Source organism: Syngnathus leptorhynchus, chromosome 21 (genome assembly GCF_054491065.1).
Source record: "Syngnathus leptorhynchus isolate UIUO chromosome 21, UIUO_Slep, whole genome shotgun sequence".
In the NCBI taxonomy this organism is placed as follows: domain Eukaryota; kingdom Metazoa; phylum Chordata; class Actinopteri; order Syngnathiformes; family Syngnathidae; genus Syngnathus; species Syngnathus leptorhynchus.
Genome location: NC_141215.1, coordinates 7,466,398 through 7,483,620, shown reverse-complemented (window position 1 = coordinate 7,483,620; position 17,223 = coordinate 7,466,398). Strand labels below are relative to the sequence as shown.

The following is a 17,223-nucleotide window of genomic DNA, read 5'->3' as shown; positions in this document are numbered from 1 at the left end:
TCTCTCCAGGCTCTCCCCGTAACATCTCCTGGTTTTCCTCACCTTTCAGTTCAGTGTCTCTGGTCTGCTTCAACAAGTCCCGGTCGCCGCCCTTGTAGGCCTCCTACTTGGCTTTGCACACCCTCCAGAGATTCCGTGTAAACCAAGGTTTGTCGTTATTGTACGTGCGGAAGGTCTTAGTCTGCACACACAGATCCTCGCAAAAACAGATGTATGATGTGACAGTAAGTTCATGCAGGTCTGAAGTTGCAGCTTTGAAAACTCTCCCAATCGGTGCAGTCAAAGCAGGCTTGAAGGTCCTGCCTTGACTCCACTGTCCACTTCCTCACAGTCCTCACTACAGACTAAGAAGTTTTTAGTTTCTACCTGTAGGCCGGGACCAGATGACCTAGACAGTGGTCCAAGAGGCCTAAAGCTGCACAAGCCACAGACAACCACCCCAACAATATCAACCACAACCCCCCACCAACAAACAACAACCACCATAAAAAAAATCAATCCCCCGAACATGCCCAATAAAATCAACCCCCAACAACAACCCCTACCCCCAACATGTACCCAACAACAACCACAATAACATCAACCCCCCCCCCTCAACTACAACCTCAGCCCCCCTCAACTACAACCTCAGCCCCCCCCAACAACCACAAAAAAAGCCAATAACCTCAACATCCCCCCAACAACATCAACCCCCCCAATAACAATCCCAACATCATTCCCCAAAACAACGACAACCCCAACCCAAACAACAATCCGCCCAAAGACAACAACCCCCCCAACAACCGCAAATACATCAACCCCCCCAACAACAACCGCAAATACATCAACCCCCCCAACAACAATCGCAATAACATCAACACCCCCCCCCCAACAACAACAACAACATTATCACCCCCCCCCAACACCCACAAAAACACCAACCCCTCCAACAGCAACCACCCCCCCCCCCCCAAACAACCCCCCAATAACCAACCCCAAAAACAACAATCCCCGACAACAACCCCCCCCCCCCCCAACAACAACCACCCCCGCCACAACAACAACAAAAACAACAAAGACCACCACCCCCCCAACAACAACAAAGACCACCACCCCCCCAACAACAAAGACCACCACCCCCCCAACAACAAAGACCACCACCCCCCCAACAACAACAACCACCCCCCCAAAAGATTTCATGACCACAGATGTCATAACGACAGGTCTGTAGTCATTCAAACCTGTGATGGCGGGTTTCTTGGCCACCAGTACGATGATGGAGCTCTTGAAGCACGAGGGCGCCTCACAGAGCTCCAGGGAGCAGTTGAAGATCCGTGCAAAGGTGGATGCCAGCTGCTCAGCACAGGCTTTCAAGCAGGAGGGTGACACGCCGTCTGGACCCGATGCCTTCTTGATCTTTTGTCTCCGGAACACTTGGCGCACTTCCTCCTCACAGATCTGGAGTGTGGGCACAGTCTCTGCAAGAAAGGGAGAGTAGGTGCCAGCGGTGACTGAGGTGTGGAAAGAGCGGTTGTGAGGGGAAGGGAGTATGTAGATTGTGCTGCAGGAGGTCATGTGAGGGGAAGGGAGTATGCAGATTGTGCTGCAGGAGGTCATGTTGTGAGGGAGGTCATGTTGTGTGGGAGGACCGATCAAACCTGCAGTAGAACCTGTTCAGCTGGTTAGCGTGAAGCACGTGATGCTCTGGAAACCTTTCCACTCTGTTGAGGGATCAGGATTGGCAGAGAAGTGTCTCTCCAAGCTCTCCCCGTAACACCTCCGGGCTTTGCTGACCTCTCGGTTCATTGTTTCTGGTCTGCTTGAACAGGTCCCGGTCACCGCTCCTGTCGGCCTTAGGACACAGAAAACACAAAATAAGACAACGAAGCAGAGAGCGACCCACGGAGGCTGCTGTCCGCGGCGCTATCTTGGTCTCATGAGACTGCTCAAGAGGTTCAACCTGCCGCGGGAGCTGCTGAAGACCTTCTAAACTGCCATCATCGAGTCTGTCCTCTGCACCTCCATCACTGTCTGGTTTGGATCGGCCTCCAAACAAGATAAGCACACTGCAACGGACAATCAGGACTGCAGAAAAGATCATTGGAATCAACCTCCCATCTAGCAAAGACTTGTACCTGTCCAGGACCAGGAAACGTGCAAGCAACAGACAAACCCTTCTCACCCAGATTACAGTCTGTTTGAACTACTCTCCTCCGGACGGCATTATGGAGCTCTGTACGCCAAAACCAGAGACAGCTTCTTCCCCCAGGCTGTTGCTCTGATGAACTCAAACCACTCTTAGAGTCTCAGTCATTGCTGTGCAAAAACATCCTGCTCTCCACACCTTTTTGGATTGTCTACACTGTTTGTACTATGTGTCTTCTCTCCATTCATTGCAGCCTGGTCATCCCAGAAGAGGAACCCTCCCATCTGTGGTCTCTTCTCAAGGTTTCTCATTTCCCGTCGGAGTTTTTAGTTTTTCCTTGCCCTCATGGGAGTTTAAGATCAGGGGATGGCTGAGAATATGTCATTTTCACATGTCCTTTAGTCACCTAAATGTTGAACTGAGACTGTGATGTACTTAAGTCAAATTCCTTGTTTGGCACGCTCCAACATGGCGAATAAAAATTCTTGAATCTTGAACAATACCCCCCAACAACAACAACCAAAACAATCCCCACCCCAACCCCCGCAACAGCAACAACAACTCCAGCCCCCGCAACAACAACTCCAGCCCCCGCAACAACAACTCCAGCCCCCGCAACAACAACTCCAGCCCCCGCAACAACAACTCCAGCCCCCGCAACAACAACTCCAGCCCCCGCAACAACAACTCCAGCGCCCAGGCCTTAGCGCCTAGGCCTTAGCGCCTAGGCCTTAGCGCCTAGGCCTTAGCGCCTAGGCCTTAGCGCCTAGGCCTTAGCGCCTAGGCCTTAGCGCCTAGGCCTTAGCGCCTAGGCCTTAGCGCCTAGGCCTTAGCGCCTAGGCCTTAGCGCCTAGGCGCCCAAATTTCAACAAAGGATGGTGACAAATCTTAACATTCAAGTTTCAAGAATTTTTATTCGCCATGTTGGGGAGTGCCAAACAAGGAATTTGACTTCAGTACATCACAGTCTCAGTTCAACATTTAGGTGACTAAAGGACATGTGAAAATGACAAATATTCTCAGCCATCCCCTGATCTTAAACTCCCATGAGGGCAAGGAAAAACTCAAAACTCCGACGGGAAATGAGAAACCTAGAGAAGAGACCACAGATGGGAGAGTCCCTCTTCTGGGATGACCAGGCTGCAATGGATGCAGAGAAGACACATAGTACAAACAGTTTACAACCATATGATACTTAATAGGACATATTAAACTTTATTTTAAATAAATTAATTATTTTGTTAATTAAGTCGTTTTAATTATGATTTTGTATAAATAGGTAAACAGAAAATCTACTACACAAAATGGGCAGTTTACTTGTTTGAAAGTGAGTGGGAAGAAGACTTATTTACTTTATTTAATCTATTTTGACATGAGACCTGTTCTGAATTACACGTAACACAACTTTGGATCTTTTGAATAAATGAATAAAGTCATTTAAATTATAATCTTGGATAAATACTAGGTATAAACACAAAATCTACGACACAAATTGGGCGGACTTTACTTGTTTGAAAAGGAATGGGAAGATGTAAAACCAGTTTAATTTATTTAATGGGAAGAAATGACTTATTTAATTTATTTCATCTATTTTTGTTCCCAAATTTGGATTTGCTGCCATTCCAAATTTCCAAAGTGAATGAAGGAATGAAGTCATTTAAATTATGATTTTGTATAAATACTAGGTATTGACACAAAAACTACGGCACAAAATGGGCAGGCTTTACTTGTTTGAAAAGGAATGGGAAGAAGACTTAATTTATTTAATGGGAACAAGTAAGATTTATTTAATTTATTTCATCTGTTTTTGTTCTCAGGCAAATTTGGATTTGCTGCCATTCCAAATTTCCTAAGTGAATGAAGGAATGACTTGAGACCTGATAGGACATATTGAAAAAGGACACTAGGAGTTAATTGCAAGTTGCAATACTGTTGGTGGATCAAACACGGCTGTCTGCAGCCAGTGGAAGTTTTAATAGGAGGTGTTTAACAAATAGAGGAAGAAAGGGGTACTCACTTGAGACGTCTTCGCCAACGTCCAACCATTGTAGCTCCTGGCGAATGATGCGAGCCTCCAACTGATTTGTATGTTTATTCTTCTTACAGTGGAAAACACAGCCATCAAACACCGTGGAACCTAAAGGAATAAAATAGAAGATTAGCATTTTGCCTCAAGCAACATTCACAGATACTACGTTTCAGCTAGGGTTAGCTACACAGCTACACATTGCTATTGCTAAGTGAACGCTAGCTACATCGACAACTTTAGTCAAATTACACAAAAGTAAATCTCTTTAAACATAACGAGTTGTATTTACCCTGTACGCTCTAGACGTTCCAGTTGCAAGCAGAAAATATAGATATTTCTGTTGATAATCGTCAAACTAGATTTATAATCCACAAAAAGAAATCCACAGAAAATCAGGAATTACCACAGGTGAGAGGAGGCTTGTGATCCAAATCAAGAAGGAATCCAGCAGCAGCTAGAGAGCGATCCTCACACTGGAGCTGACAACACGAACCTGCAACTGGTGACTGGGAAGCAGGCAGCTATATACCAGCCCTGCTGAGCTGATGAGCTGCAGGTGGTTGATTTCTGATTGGCCTCAGGTGCGAGATGAAGCACCTCTGGTCCTGGAAGGAAGCTTAGAGAGGCGGGTCCTAACAACTTTTTTATTATTATGATGATCTTAATTTTATGCCAAAACAGCATCGCAAAAGTGTTGCTATGGAGCCTTGCGCTGGATTTACGGTACAATGAATTTAAGGATGTGTCATCACTGATTGCAAAGCTTGTTCACATATTTCCAGCAAGACATTATTTTCTCCATTTGTACCTACTGAGTGAAGTCCCAAGCATCAGCAACCAGTAGTGTGAAAATGTTTTGCCAATAATCGTTCCAGGAAATTCATCTAACTTCATTAACAGAGGGTGAAAATGATCCTTTTAATTTTATTAAGAAAATAGACCATCATGCACACATCGTGTTAAAATCTACTTATTCTTCGGGTGAGCCAGATCTCTGTCAACATATCCTTGGTTTCAGTCCTGCTGCAACAGACCCCGCCCGCCACCCTTTCGATTGAATGACTATAAAGCATTGATGCTCAAAGTGCAGCGATACATTTTTTCATTGTTCTGTTAATTTATTTTCACGATTCTTGAAAATACAAGAAGAAAAGCTTCTTTAGAATTCCATTGTGCATATTGCATACGCTTCCTTAAATGTTTTTGTCTTCATCTAAAAAAACAAACAAACAAACAAACCAAACCAAACCAATGTATTCATACATGCCAAAATTGCTTTGAATTGGGAATCTGCCCTGTAGTAGTCTACAGTGCACTGAATATCTATTCCAATGTCACTCAGCCTCAAGCAGACTGTAACACATTTAGATTATACAGTTCAATCTTTTGCTGTGAGTAAAAATGCTGAAAAATATATTGTAATGGTTCTGTCTAATTCTCCTAATCTAGGTCTCTTGTACTTCTCCATTTGGGGGATTTTTGTCTTCCAAAAAAGTATCCCTCGATAATACCGTTACTATGACCAGTGGTTCGGCGTCAGCCGCCGACAAGAGTATTTCGAGATTTTCAAACAGGACCGCGGCGTGAGTTAGGAGAGTCCTGCTTGTTTGAGTGGATGGATACCCTGGACTATACTCGGGTGGTGGAATGCGAGTGTGGGTGGGGAAGAGTGTTATTTTGTTGGGTGCTGGGAAAGGTGCTGAAAGATTGGAGGGAGGTAAGACGTCCAATAGTACTCGGGATCACGGTAATGGTGTTTGGTGTCATGAGAGGGATGTCATCTGGTGAGCGCCTCAAGGCCAGAGTATAGTCTGGCGGGCAGGTAGTCCTTAGTAACATGTCGCGAGGATTTAGCGGATCACCCTGCATCCGCCTGCAGTCTTGGTCCAGGTCTGTGTGTTGCTTCATCTGAAGAGACATGATCTCTTCTTCCTGTGTATGAGCGAGGTCGTTGGTTGCACTCTGTTGCGGGCTGCAGCCTTTGTGGATGTCGTGCCGGTGCTTGTCCTTCTTGTAGTAGAGCGCTGCAAAAGCCAGGATGTTGAGGAAGAGCAGAGACGCTCCCACAGCGATAGTGACTGACAACTCGGTGGAATAGTCACGCTGGTCCACTAAATGCGGTTGCTTGTGGATGTTCTGGATCTCAGTTGGGAGGGGAGTTGGATTGGGGTTCTTTGTCACTAGAACCTTTGGCTTTGGGGTGCGGTTGCTTGCGCCCGATGGGGAAATCTAAAGAAACCATACAAGAGAAATGTGTTCTTCCCCCCTTTGCAGCTCTGTTCCGTCCGGAGGGAACCTGAAAACATCTGCTCTGCAGTCTTTGTCTTCAGTGGCTCAGGGTAGACTACCTGGCCACCAGGAATGAGAGGATTATTCTGCCTCTTTTTCAACCGGGAGTGGGGACGCTGCCGATGGCAGATCTGAATCACGGCAGGATTCTTTCACAGGGGCACACTGGGACAGATGATACCACGTGTCTCTTTTGACGGCCAGTTGTACAACATGTGAGGTGCGGTCCACCACTTTATAGGGTCCAGTCCATCCAAACCCCGTTCAATTACTCCTCAGGACTTTCAGCCAGACAGTTGGGGTGAGCCGGATCTCGGCCTTTGCTTCCGGGTCCGCAGCAGTTTGCTCAGCAAACCTGGAATCATAAAACTGGACAATTAGTCCGAGATGTGTAGCCTACTCACCTGCAGCGCAAGTCTCAAGCCCCGGAGGGAGTCCGCTCCTTCTCCCCTGTCATGGCTACTAAAGTCCGGTACAGGTGCTTATATTAAATAACTTTCCCCCAACGCGTTGTCCATTTTTTTAAATCTTTTTTTTGTAATCAAGGCGTCGTCTACTCACCGAGACGTCTTCACCAACGTGGAACCGTTGACGAGGACTGAGCAGCGAAAGTCGGCAGTCTGCCTGCCATGCGTGGAGTTTGTGCCTGCAGCTGCAGCTCAAGTCGCGTCGAATTCGCTCCTCCACTTTGACGTAGTCATTCTCACCTGTCAAATTTGTCTGTTTCAACTTGGCAATTGGTGGGCAAAACGGAAAGCATTAAAAACTGTCTGGCAGTACAAAAACGAGCATTGTTTCTAAGAGTGCAAATTCGTCATTGCTCTCAATCGCCACAACTGTTCTGCAGCCTGGCGAGAGAAAGAAAATCTGCGATCCACCTGAACGAGCAAGCACAACCTTAAGTGGTAGAAAAATAGTACAAATGAATCAGTAGTTTGTACGATTTTTTTCCCCAAAAAACACATTTTGCTTTCTCATGTTCTTGTTAGCACCTCCGCCTCACGGTGCCGAGGTTGTGGGTCCATTTCCCGTCCGTCTTCCTGTGTGAAGTTTGCATGTTCCTTCCGTGCTTCCGGCCGGGTGCTCTGACAAATCTTAATTGACAAGATTACAAAACATGCGCCTTACTCTACTGTACTGTACTGTGTGCTGGAAGCATGCAAGCTCCCCTAGCGGTATCTTATTTCAGCTTGAACAGCAGGCTCACGTAAGCAGTGACATTTACTGGGCAAGTATTTGAAAGAGAGTCATTCAAAGCAGCCTGAAGTGGGCCAACATTCCAAACCTAGAGCCAGAACTCCCACCCGCCGCTTGTCCTTTACGCAGGTCTGAGGTTTCCAGCCTGGTCACGGCGTCGTGTCCGCTCGGACGAGTGCTTCAGCACAGATGAGGGCTGACGTTCGTGCCGGCGGGCGTCACTGGCATCTCGAGCATGAGAAGTCGCCAGTCGAAAAAAAAACAACGTGTGAGCGCGTCAACTGTCGGCTCGTTTAAACGGCGAGAAGTGAGGGGAAAAGCAGACTGCCGTCGCAAGGACAGACTTTGCTGAGACATTTGACATCACATTTGTGGTTTCACTCGTTTATTGTCGACAGCAAGGCGATTGCATGGGTCCGTCTGGCATTTCCCAGAGTTCACTCTGTCACTCTTTGCATTAAAAGAAAGCAAACTTTCAAGCGGTCAAAAGTGGTGACGTACGTGGAGTTCTCCGGTGGGCGCCGGGTGGGATGGATTTCAATTTCAAGCCTGACCAAAGTCCCCCAAAACAAAGTTTCTGGTAAAAACAGTTGACGGGCACAGTCTCTTGCCTCGCTCGCCCATCTGTTCACTCGGTGAACTCCGCCTCCTCGGCCTGCCCCTCCCACCACCCGCTGCAGGTGCGTCAGTTCACTAAGTCCCTGGGATGCGCCCGTCCGCCTTCAGGCCGCACACATCCCGCCTCCGCCCTCCAGACCTCCGTTAGCAGCCGCAGCTCTTGCCGCCGCCTCTGAACCAGCGAAAAAGACTTGACCTGAAATACAGTCACAATTAGCGAGGCTCGCACGCGACAGATCCAATTTGTACTCACCGTCCTTTTTCAAAGCCATTCGCTTACAGGTTGGCATTTCAAAAGCGAGAGCAGGCGGAGGGAGGGATTACCGGTGAGAGGACTCGGGCAATTTAAAGTTCAACGAGAGTCCGACTCCATTTTTAAAACATTTGTCGATTCGTCGACCGATTTGCAAACCGTCGATCACAAAGACCCCCTTGGTAGTCCCAGTCCAGCGTTGGGTTCCGACGGCCGTTGTTATCCCTCGATCGCCGCCGATTGGCCGCTTAGGCCCCGAGAGAGCGAATGTCTCGGCGCCGAGTTCGAATGAGGCCGCTGAATGTAAAAGGAGGGTGTGGCTAACCCTGAGCCAAGTCGCTTGGTTATGTGCTGGAGCAAAGGCAAGGCCCTGTGTGCGTGTGTGTGTGTGCGTGCGTGCATGTGTGCGTGTGTGCGCAGACGTGCTTACATGCGTTTACCGGAATAATCTCGTGAACTCTCTGATGGCCCAACAAACTTGTTTACATTCATCAGCACTGCAAAAGGAGAAGCAAATTCAGCTCTGTGACCTAAGGCCCGTCCGTCCCTTTCTCACACTTTGTCGTCGATAATCACCTGGTGACTTGTTTGTGGAAATCGGTCAGCTGTTTGTGGGTCACCGTGACCGCTCCTCCTGACGTCTCCTTGGGCAAGCCTTTCAGAGCGCTCTCTAACCAGCGGCAGAAGGTCTGCAAAGAGGGCGGGCGAGTGAGGGAGGGAGGGAGACGTCCGCTGTCCACTCAGCGACGGCTACTCACCGGCCGGTCAAACACCATGACCTCCCACAAGACCTCGGCGATGTCGGGCAGGGTGTACGGCGGCAGGCAGAAGCAACACGAATGCATGAGTTGCGTGATCAGTTGCTGGCCGTGCTGCTCCATGGCCTGACCGATCAGCCGCTTCCTCAAGTCAAAGTCGTCCGTGTGCTTTGGGACACAAAAGAGGCGCCACATTTGCGTCGGCTGGCAAAACGGACGCGTCGTTTGGCTTACGTCATTGGCTACGCCGGTGTGGATGAGATCTCGCACAAACTTCATGACGCTGCAGTTGGCGTCCCGGTGGTCCAGCGAGGTGGCGGCGATGGCGCACTGGATGATGTGCACAATAATGCTGCTGCTAAGCAGCGTGATGGGACTACGCTGCACAAACCTGATCACATATGGCAAACACGTCAAAACTAACAAATGGCGGGCAAAAGGGTGTCTGCCGTTGCTTCACTTTGGCAAATGTTGGAGCTTACAGAGTGGGAGCGCTGCTAGCTTTACTAGGGACTGTATTACATTTGCAAACAGTTAATTTTCTTTCCAAGCAAAAGACTGGGAGGAAGAAAAAAAAAAAAAAAAAGTGTGCTGCGCTGGGGGACTTCCCTGCAAAAAAGGCCACGTTACGCCAAAGGGAACGCCAAACAACGCACCTGGTCGCCAGTCTGAAGAGGTCGTCCACGGTGTCAGGATGGTTGAGAAGGCCGTTGGCCTGCTCCAACAGCTGAAAGGTGGGCATGCACAAAGCCTGACAGAACAGGAGGACGTTAACACCGGGTAGGGCCAGCGCAGCAGCCACGCGGCGGCGCCACCGCCACCACACGCGTCTGACCTGCAACATGTCCAGCAGCCCTTGGCGACAGCCCTCCTCCATTCCGTACTCGTCCACCAGGATGCTGCCCAGGTACAAGAAGCACGAGTGCGGGTAGACGCGGTAGACGCTCACCATCTGAGCACACCGACGACAATATTGTGAGCCGGCGTGCCTCCTGAAGGCACTTCTCCGACGGCGACTCCTTTGACCTGAGTCACCAGCGGCTGCAGCAAGGAGGCGGAACCTTTTCCCACACAGCGTACGGCAAAGCGGAGGCAGCGGCAGCATCGCTCCACAATTCGGTTGTCGGCCTGGTGAGCGTTGAGCGTCTCCGACAGCACGGGCCAGATCTGGAAGCGGAGGAAGCCTTAAGCCTGAGCTCACAGAAGACGCCTTTTGCTGCCGCCCGCCAGCCAGCCATCCAACGTTACCTCCTGGATGACCTTCTGACACGGGTGCGTCTGCCCGTTCTCCACGATGGGGTTGGTGTGTCTGAGACAGGCAAGTAGGCACATTCTCCGACTGCGCTGAGACGCGGAAGCTCGGACGGGTCTCACCTGAAAATGACGGCCAGTCTGTCGAGGCAGACGGTGGGATCGGCCGATCGACCGTTGCTCGATTCCTCTGCCAAAAGCTGCGGGGGAGGGCAAAAGCGAGCGCCATTTTACGCTCCAGACACGGGAAGAGCGGGCCAAAAAGAGGGAGGGAGGGAGGGAGGGGGGAAGGGAGAGAGGAAGGAAGGGGAAGGGAGGGACACACCTTTTTAAGGGCTGCCACCTGAACGGCGCACAAGTCGCCTAGGCACTCGGCGATCTTGTCCAGAGGCAGACGACCCAGGACCATGGCCGTACCTGCCGGGTAGAAAGTTGGAGATTGTGAGGACGTGGCTTCCACTCCAAAGTGGCATCTCCCCCAGTACCCTTAAGCAGTCCCACGGCGGCTTCCGTGGACAGGGCAAAGGAGTCCAGCGAGCGAGCGATGTCCAGAAGTCCTTGGAAGTGCTGCGCCATGTGGTCCCTGCATACCGAGCAGATGTTGTGGATGGCCTTGGCCGCGGCCGAGGCCAGAGCTTTCTCTCGCAGGCCTTTCATCAGGTAGTTGAGCACGGGGTCTGACAGAACACAAGCTTTGTGTCACGGCGGCAAGAAGAAAGGCCGCCAGGGAAAGCGGGCAGCGCGGGTCCTGACCGAGGAATCGGGGGTTCCTGTCCACCACCTCGCTCATCTCGCCGACCAGCTCGATGCTGGTGTAGCGCACTGCCATGTGAACGGCCTCTGGCAGCAACACCACCTGCTGCAACACCTCCAACAGGGTCGGGTTGTTCTCACTAAAACAGTTAGGACACGGAGACGTAAGCACGTTGGTCTTTTAGCTGGGGAACCGGCTGGAAATGCGGCGCGGCTCACGGGTCGACGCTTTTGGCAATGGCGGCCATTATGAAGAGAACCGCTTCGGTCACCACCCAAGGCGGGTTCCCATCTTTGAGGGTGGAATACAACTGAGAACACAAAGAAATCATCAGGCTCCGAGAAGGGCCGACGCCCTACCGAGCTGCCTCACCTGAGAGAAACACTCCATAGAGCCCACCAGAAATATCACATCTTTAACCAGGTCAGACACTCTCATGCGGAACTCCCCAAAATCGTCCGTCTCCTCCGGAATGCCTTCCTGCGCCCAGCAAACGCGCAGCGGTCGGTCGATCGGCGAGGGCCGGCTCTCGCCGACCGTCGGCGAGGACACTTACGTGGTCTGGGTCCAGCTGACAATGTCGAGCCAAACAGTGCAGTAGTCTCTGAATGTAGGGTCGGAAAACGCCGTTTAGGGCCACGTCGTTGATCTTGTAGAGATTTTCACCCAGCCGGTACCAAAAGTTAAAGGAGATTTCCACCACCTGCAGAACACGGCAGGCGCCTTGTTTGTTTGTTTGTTTGATCGTTTGTTTGATCGTTTGTTTGATCGTTTGTTTGATCGTTTGTTTGTTTGTTTGCCCGCTTCCATTTGCGGAATGCTCGCCCACCTCGTACTGCGGGTGTCCGGCACATATCAACAGCAGCTCCAGCGTCCTCAAGTCTCCCATTCCCCGACCCGGACTCCTGACCGTCGTCTCCAAAAAGGTTTCGCACAGCTCGGTGAAGATTCTGCAATAATTCAGGACTCTGCCGGGTATATTAAAGGGAGGAAGGGGGTTTAGCGCCCGGCAAAGAACAGCAAAAAGCCGGCCGGCTGCCTCACTTGTCGAGGTCCTCGCGGGCCACTGCCATGTGATAGGCTGTCTCAAGCGTCAGGACGCCCTGGAAGAGCTGCAGCGCCAAGCTCATGTTTGTGTCGACGTTTTCAATGGCGTAGAGGGAGGAGCACACGCAGTCTGCGGCCGCCTCGTGCAGGTTGCTGGAGGTCTCGTCCCTCTGCTGCCAATAACAGGTCAGCCGCGTCAGCCCACCACCTGTGCTAAGTTGGCTGCCGTCAGGCAGGCGCCTGTCTCACCAAAACTTGGAAGAGGATCATGAGCAGCTGGTTGCTGGCCATGAAGTTACTATCCAGCACTCCCAGGTTGAACCAGCTCCCCAGACAGCGAAAGACCTTGATCAGCATCTTTTCATCGCTGCCCGTCTTCTCCACACACGACCCCTAGGCGGAGGAAATATGTCGCCGTGAATTAAAAGGAAGGGCCCAAAAAAAACAAAATCCTTCAATCCAGTTGATGGAATGTCTGCCGCGGAAAGGTTAGATTGCGTCGTTAAAGTATCTCGCTCTAGGACCAGACCGGACGGCAAAGGTGTGCCCTAACCAGGAGCGTGACCACCGTGGACGAGTAATATGCCAAGTCCTCGATGATGTCTGTCCTCCGATTGGCTCCGATGCGAAGCGAGCGGCTGTGGACTTCTTCGGGCAGCACGGTCAGGATCTCCATGAGGAAGGGCATGGAGCTGATGTCTCCGTTGTACCTGGCAGAGGCAAACGACACAAGTCGGCCCGCGCCCGCACTTGGGTCCCACAATTCAAACTGCAAAGTCGGAACTGTGTGAATTCTCACTTTTCGATGAGCGTGTGCACGCATCCTTTCCACGACGCCATCTGAAGAGCAAGGTCTGCAATGGCCAATGCCAGCTAGAATTGGGGGAGAAAAAAAAAAAAAAAAGGGGGACGCTTATGCGCATCGCTGAGAGTTCCGACCTTTTCCGTTGGCAACTCGGCTGAGCGAGTCCGAAAACAACGGGACGGAGACGGACCGTCTCCTGCTCGGCCGAGTGAAGGGCGAAAGCGCGCTGCGTGCGCTACCTGCGTTACGATGATAGGCGACAGGTCTTTGAGGTTCTGGATGTGAGAGAGCAGCGAGTCTCGCAGGGCACCATGCGAATCGGGAGGAAGCTCGTAGAAGGAAGTCTGGATCTTCATCTTCATGGTCTGAGCGGCAAAGTAGCACGACTCCACATCCTGCTTGAGCTGCAGCAGCTGGTCTGAGATCTCCCAGGCGTACATCTGCAAAGAAAAGGCAGCGCAAGACCAAACCGTCAAACGACCAAACCGTCAAACGACCAAACCGTCAGAGGGCAAACGTAAGAAGACACGTGAGCCAACCGTCCTGAAAGCAACAAGTGGCAATGAAGGAAGTTGTGTCAGATCTTGCTTGAAAGGTGACAACAACCATTGTGGAGGTTGAAATCCAATCGTGGTTTTGTTTTGTGCTAAAAAGGGACCAAGATAGGAATGGCAAAGAATTTGAAAGGAAACAGATGAGCTTTGGGATGTGTGGGCTAATGTGCCATTTGAGAAGGGCTAGGTTGCTCCGAAATAAAGTGCGACTTGAGGAAGGTGTGTCAACCGCCCGAAGAAGGAACGGTGGCCATGCCCCCACCCCCCCACCCCCACCACAAGAGTAGCGTCCCCTGCTCGAGTGGAGCGCACTAGCCGGTTGGCTAAACGTCAACCACGGGCTCATTGCGGCTCTCAAGTCATCGTGTGCGAACGGCGAATGGCGCGGCGTCAGCTGGCTTCTGCTGGCTTCTGCTCTACTCGAACGCTGAAAGGCCACCAAGGAGGAGCTCAACTTGCCCGCACACTAACGAAGTGACGTCAGCACAGCGGTTACATCCGCCATGCTAAACAGCTCACATACAAACACGGCACAAAAGACAAAATGCAAGTGGTGGATATCACTTGAGAAAAAATAAAGTCGGTCAACTTGCTCGTCCTTAAGAGCGAGCGAGCGACCGAGCAATTGGGAAAGGTCCGGCCATTAGCTTGTGTTGTGATTCATGCGTCAGTCAATGAGTATCTTTAGCAGCGATGCTAACGGGCTTCCGCAAATTGCGCACTTTTTCCGTCAGCAGCGATTCCAGATTATCGAGGTGAACATAGAAACGCTTTGAAATCCTGGTGAACACCCGCGGCCTTGAGCCCCAGCGCCCAAGAACGGCCGCCTCGGTGGGCTAAATGTCCCTTTTTCTTACCGATCTCTGGAGCTCTCCGAGCCACATAGAAGCTCGTTCCTTCCCGGCAGGGTCCGGGTCGTGATGCAGGGCCTGGACCGCCTGGTAGACGAGCGAAAGACTCGGTTTACCCCCCTCCATTGCTCGGATCCGAAGCGGCGAGCACAAAAGGCGACAAACGACGCACTTGTTGACAAATTCTAGATGGTGTGCGTGCCTAGCGCCATCTCACACGGGTTTCCCGCGTGTAACTCAACTGATCGTCCGGCCTCAAACTCCAACCGCGACATTAGTTCCGCTCTGGTCGGTCGCACCGGAAACATTTCCGTACACACATACGATGCGATCATACATACATACATACATACATACATACATACATACATACATACATACATACATACATACATACATACATACATACATTACATACATTACATACATTACATACATAGGTACATACGTACATACGTACATACATACATACATACATACATACATACATACATACATACATACATACATACATTTGTTATTTTGGGGGACACCAACTCATATAACAACGTAAAACACATATGTATTGTCATATAAAGCAGTTAACCAAATGTCAGATTTTTTAATTGGCGAATATAAAAACAAGGAATAAAACACCAGACAAATTTTAACATGTTTCTTAAAATAATAATAATAATAATACATTTAAAACCAGCAATCTAATGTGAAATTGCAGTAGATATATTTGACAACAATATTTAGGCGTAATATATATGCATACACGTGATTTAAAAACTACTATAAGTGTTATAAAATAAAGATGACCCAAAAATAAGCATAATCTCCCCGTTTTCACATAACGCTTGGAGAAAACGTGCATAAAACAAGTGCTGTTTCAGTGAGTGCTTCTTTCTTTCTTTCTTTCTTTCTTTCTTTCTTTCTTTCTTTCTTTCTTTCTTTCTTTGGCAAATCGTAAATCGACATTCTGGCTTCCATAGTTCACGCCAGGAGGGAGACGCAACACGTTCACTGACTCGCGATGAACTGGAAATGCAAATCACTGACTCGTTCACTCACAGATACGCTCAGTTGGGGTTAGGGAAACGGAATTCACGCCTCGTTCGTGAACGGAAAGTTACGTCATTTTCTTCTTCGTTTTGTTTTACGGTAAGGTGGCACCAGCTTCAATGCGCATTACTGACACCTACTGGTTGAAGTCATATTAATTGAAAAAAGTTCACGGAAAAGATTCGTTCTTTTGAACAAATCGTTCACTCACGAGCCAACACTAAAGCACTCGTGGTCACGTGAACAAACCCAAACGTGTCACCACGGCTCTGTCCAAATACTCGTTCTCTTTCCGGTAAAATGCGCACTTTGGAGAAGTGTCTGAGCGGACAAGTGGACGAAAACTGCAGCTCTTGGGTAGTGCTTGTTACGTCATCGACTTGCCGCCATTCGCATCTGTCATCAAACATGGCGCCAAACGGCCCTTTTTTTGGGGGGGGCGGTAGTTTTGCTGCTTGAAATCCTTTTTAAACGAGAATGGGGATTTTACCAAACGTTGCCAGTGTTTTTGCTTCAATCGGTAATGAAGTGCGGCTAGTACACTTCAGCTGAGGGCGCATCGATCAAGTGTAGAACAAGAGCGGGAAAGGGCTTGGGTGACGGCGTACTTGGGGGAATTTGGACACGCTACGCACGCCACAGCCCGGACGGAAGCAATCGCGCAATTGAGGTACGCACGCACGCACGCACGCAAGGGAATTAATTGCGAGTGTTTGGACAGGGCCCACGTCGTGGTGGATTTGTAAATAGGACACGGAAGCAAGGATGGTGAGTTTGCCAGCCGAAAGTCATTCTTGTGCGTTTCATGTCACACTCGAACGGCCAAGTGGGTCGCCGTACCTCATTTCATGTCCACCGGGTGGGTCGGTCGGTCGTTGCAGACGACCGCAGCGCTGACTGCGGGTCTGGAGCGGATTCCGGACCAACTCGGCTATCTGGTCATCAGCGAGGACGGCGTTCTGGCGGTGAGTTACCGATAAAAATGCTTCCCTTTTTGTCATTTGAGTTGTGTCGAGAGATTGACAAGTAGCAGAGAAGTCAACGTTCAAGATAGCAACCTTTCGCAAGTGGACACGTGACTGACTGGAGACACTAAAATGTTGGATGAATGTCAACAAGCGTAACGTGGCTTAATGCTGACAAAGTACGACCAATCGCTTCACTATAAAAGAAAGCTTAATTGAGCCACGTTAAGCTTTTTTTTTTTTTTACATACACGTTCTGGCAGCCCCACTGTTGTATATTTGCTAAATGAGAGAAAAGGAAGGCATTGCAGGGCTTTTTGATTGACTTTGTGTGTATATGTCAGTCTTCAGGTGAGCTGGAAAATGATGAGCACACAGCTGGAGTGATCACGCAAATGGTTCGCACAGCCAGTCGCTTCCGGTTGGCGGGATCGGCCGATGTGCCCTTCAAACGAATGTCAGGTAGTGCGCACGCCGGCCGGCTGGCTGGCTGGCTTTCAGTGTGGCTAACATCTCGTCGTCTCTTCAGTAATCTTGGAGGATTTCGTTTTCACCGTGACCGTTTCGGGTCAGAAGGTTTTTGTGGTCAAACGGCAGCACAACCAGCAGGACCCCATCAGCGTGTAGCATGACCATGTCTTGTTCCAATCATTGATGCTCAATAAAATGTAGTATTTGAT

At 50.0% G+C, this 17,223-nt stretch overlaps 2 protein-coding genes and 1 long non-coding RNA gene across 5 annotated transcripts; 1 reads left to right on the top strand and 2 right to left on the bottom strand.

Moving 5' to 3' along the window:
• Window positions 1-1,213: 1,213 nt before the first annotated feature.
• On the bottom strand, window positions 1,214-4,651 carry LOC147040568 (uncharacterized). The gene is made up of 4 exons (XR_015063149.1): window positions 4,558-4,651; window positions 4,143-4,262; window positions 1,940-2,045; window positions 1,214-1,831 (listed from the first exon to the last, which is right to left on the bottom strand). It is a non-coding gene; the product is annotated as an uncharacterized LOC147040568 (long non-coding RNA).
• Window positions 4,652-8,008: 3,357 nt separating this feature from the next.
• tnpo3 (transportin 3) lies at window positions 8,009-16,877 on the bottom strand. Of its 2 annotated transcripts, none has more exons than XM_085902194.1 (23): window positions 16,419-16,877; window positions 13,366-13,566; window positions 13,121-13,194; window positions 12,875-13,031; window positions 12,571-12,714; window positions 12,319-12,494; window positions 12,104-12,242; window positions 11,831-11,977; window positions 11,647-11,754; window positions 11,493-11,584; window positions 11,274-11,413; window positions 11,006-11,197; window positions 10,846-10,937; window positions 10,644-10,720; window positions 10,518-10,578; window positions 10,296-10,436; window positions 10,105-10,221; window positions 9,926-10,020; window positions 9,504-9,660; window positions 9,270-9,437; window positions 9,088-9,200; window positions 8,942-9,008; window positions 8,009-8,454 (listed from the first exon to the last, which is right to left on the bottom strand). In XM_085902194.1, the coding sequence occupies exons 2-22, from the start codon at window positions 13,564-13,566 to the stop codon at window positions 8,948-8,950; spliced, it is 2,652 nt and encodes an 883-aa protein (XP_085758320.1). In that variant the 5' UTR covers window positions 16,419-16,877; the 3' UTR covers window positions 8,009-8,454; window positions 8,942-8,947. The 2 variants fall into 2 exon arrangements, with proteins under 2 accessions (XP_085758320.1, XP_085758319.1); XM_085902193.1 differs by lacking the exon at window positions 16,419-16,877 and adding an exon at window positions 14,538-14,815.
• Window positions 15,799-17,222, top strand: lamtor4 (late endosomal/lysosomal adaptor, MAPK and MTOR activator 4). Of its 2 annotated transcripts, XM_085902204.1 has the most exons (5): window positions 15,799-15,935; window positions 16,300-16,346; window positions 16,460-16,543; window positions 16,888-17,005; window positions 17,073-17,222. In XM_085902204.1, exons 2-5 carry the CDS (start codon window positions 16,344-16,346, stop codon window positions 17,168-17,170), a joined length of 303 nt encoding a protein of 100 aa, XP_085758330.1. In that variant the 5' UTR covers window positions 15,799-15,935; window positions 16,300-16,343; the 3' UTR covers window positions 17,171-17,222. The 2 variants fall into 2 exon arrangements, with proteins under 2 accessions (XP_085758330.1, XP_085758329.1); XM_085902203.1 differs by lacking the exons at window positions 15,799-15,935; window positions 16,300-16,346 and having other exon boundaries at window positions 16,353-16,543.
• Window position 17,223: the final 1 nt, after the last annotated feature.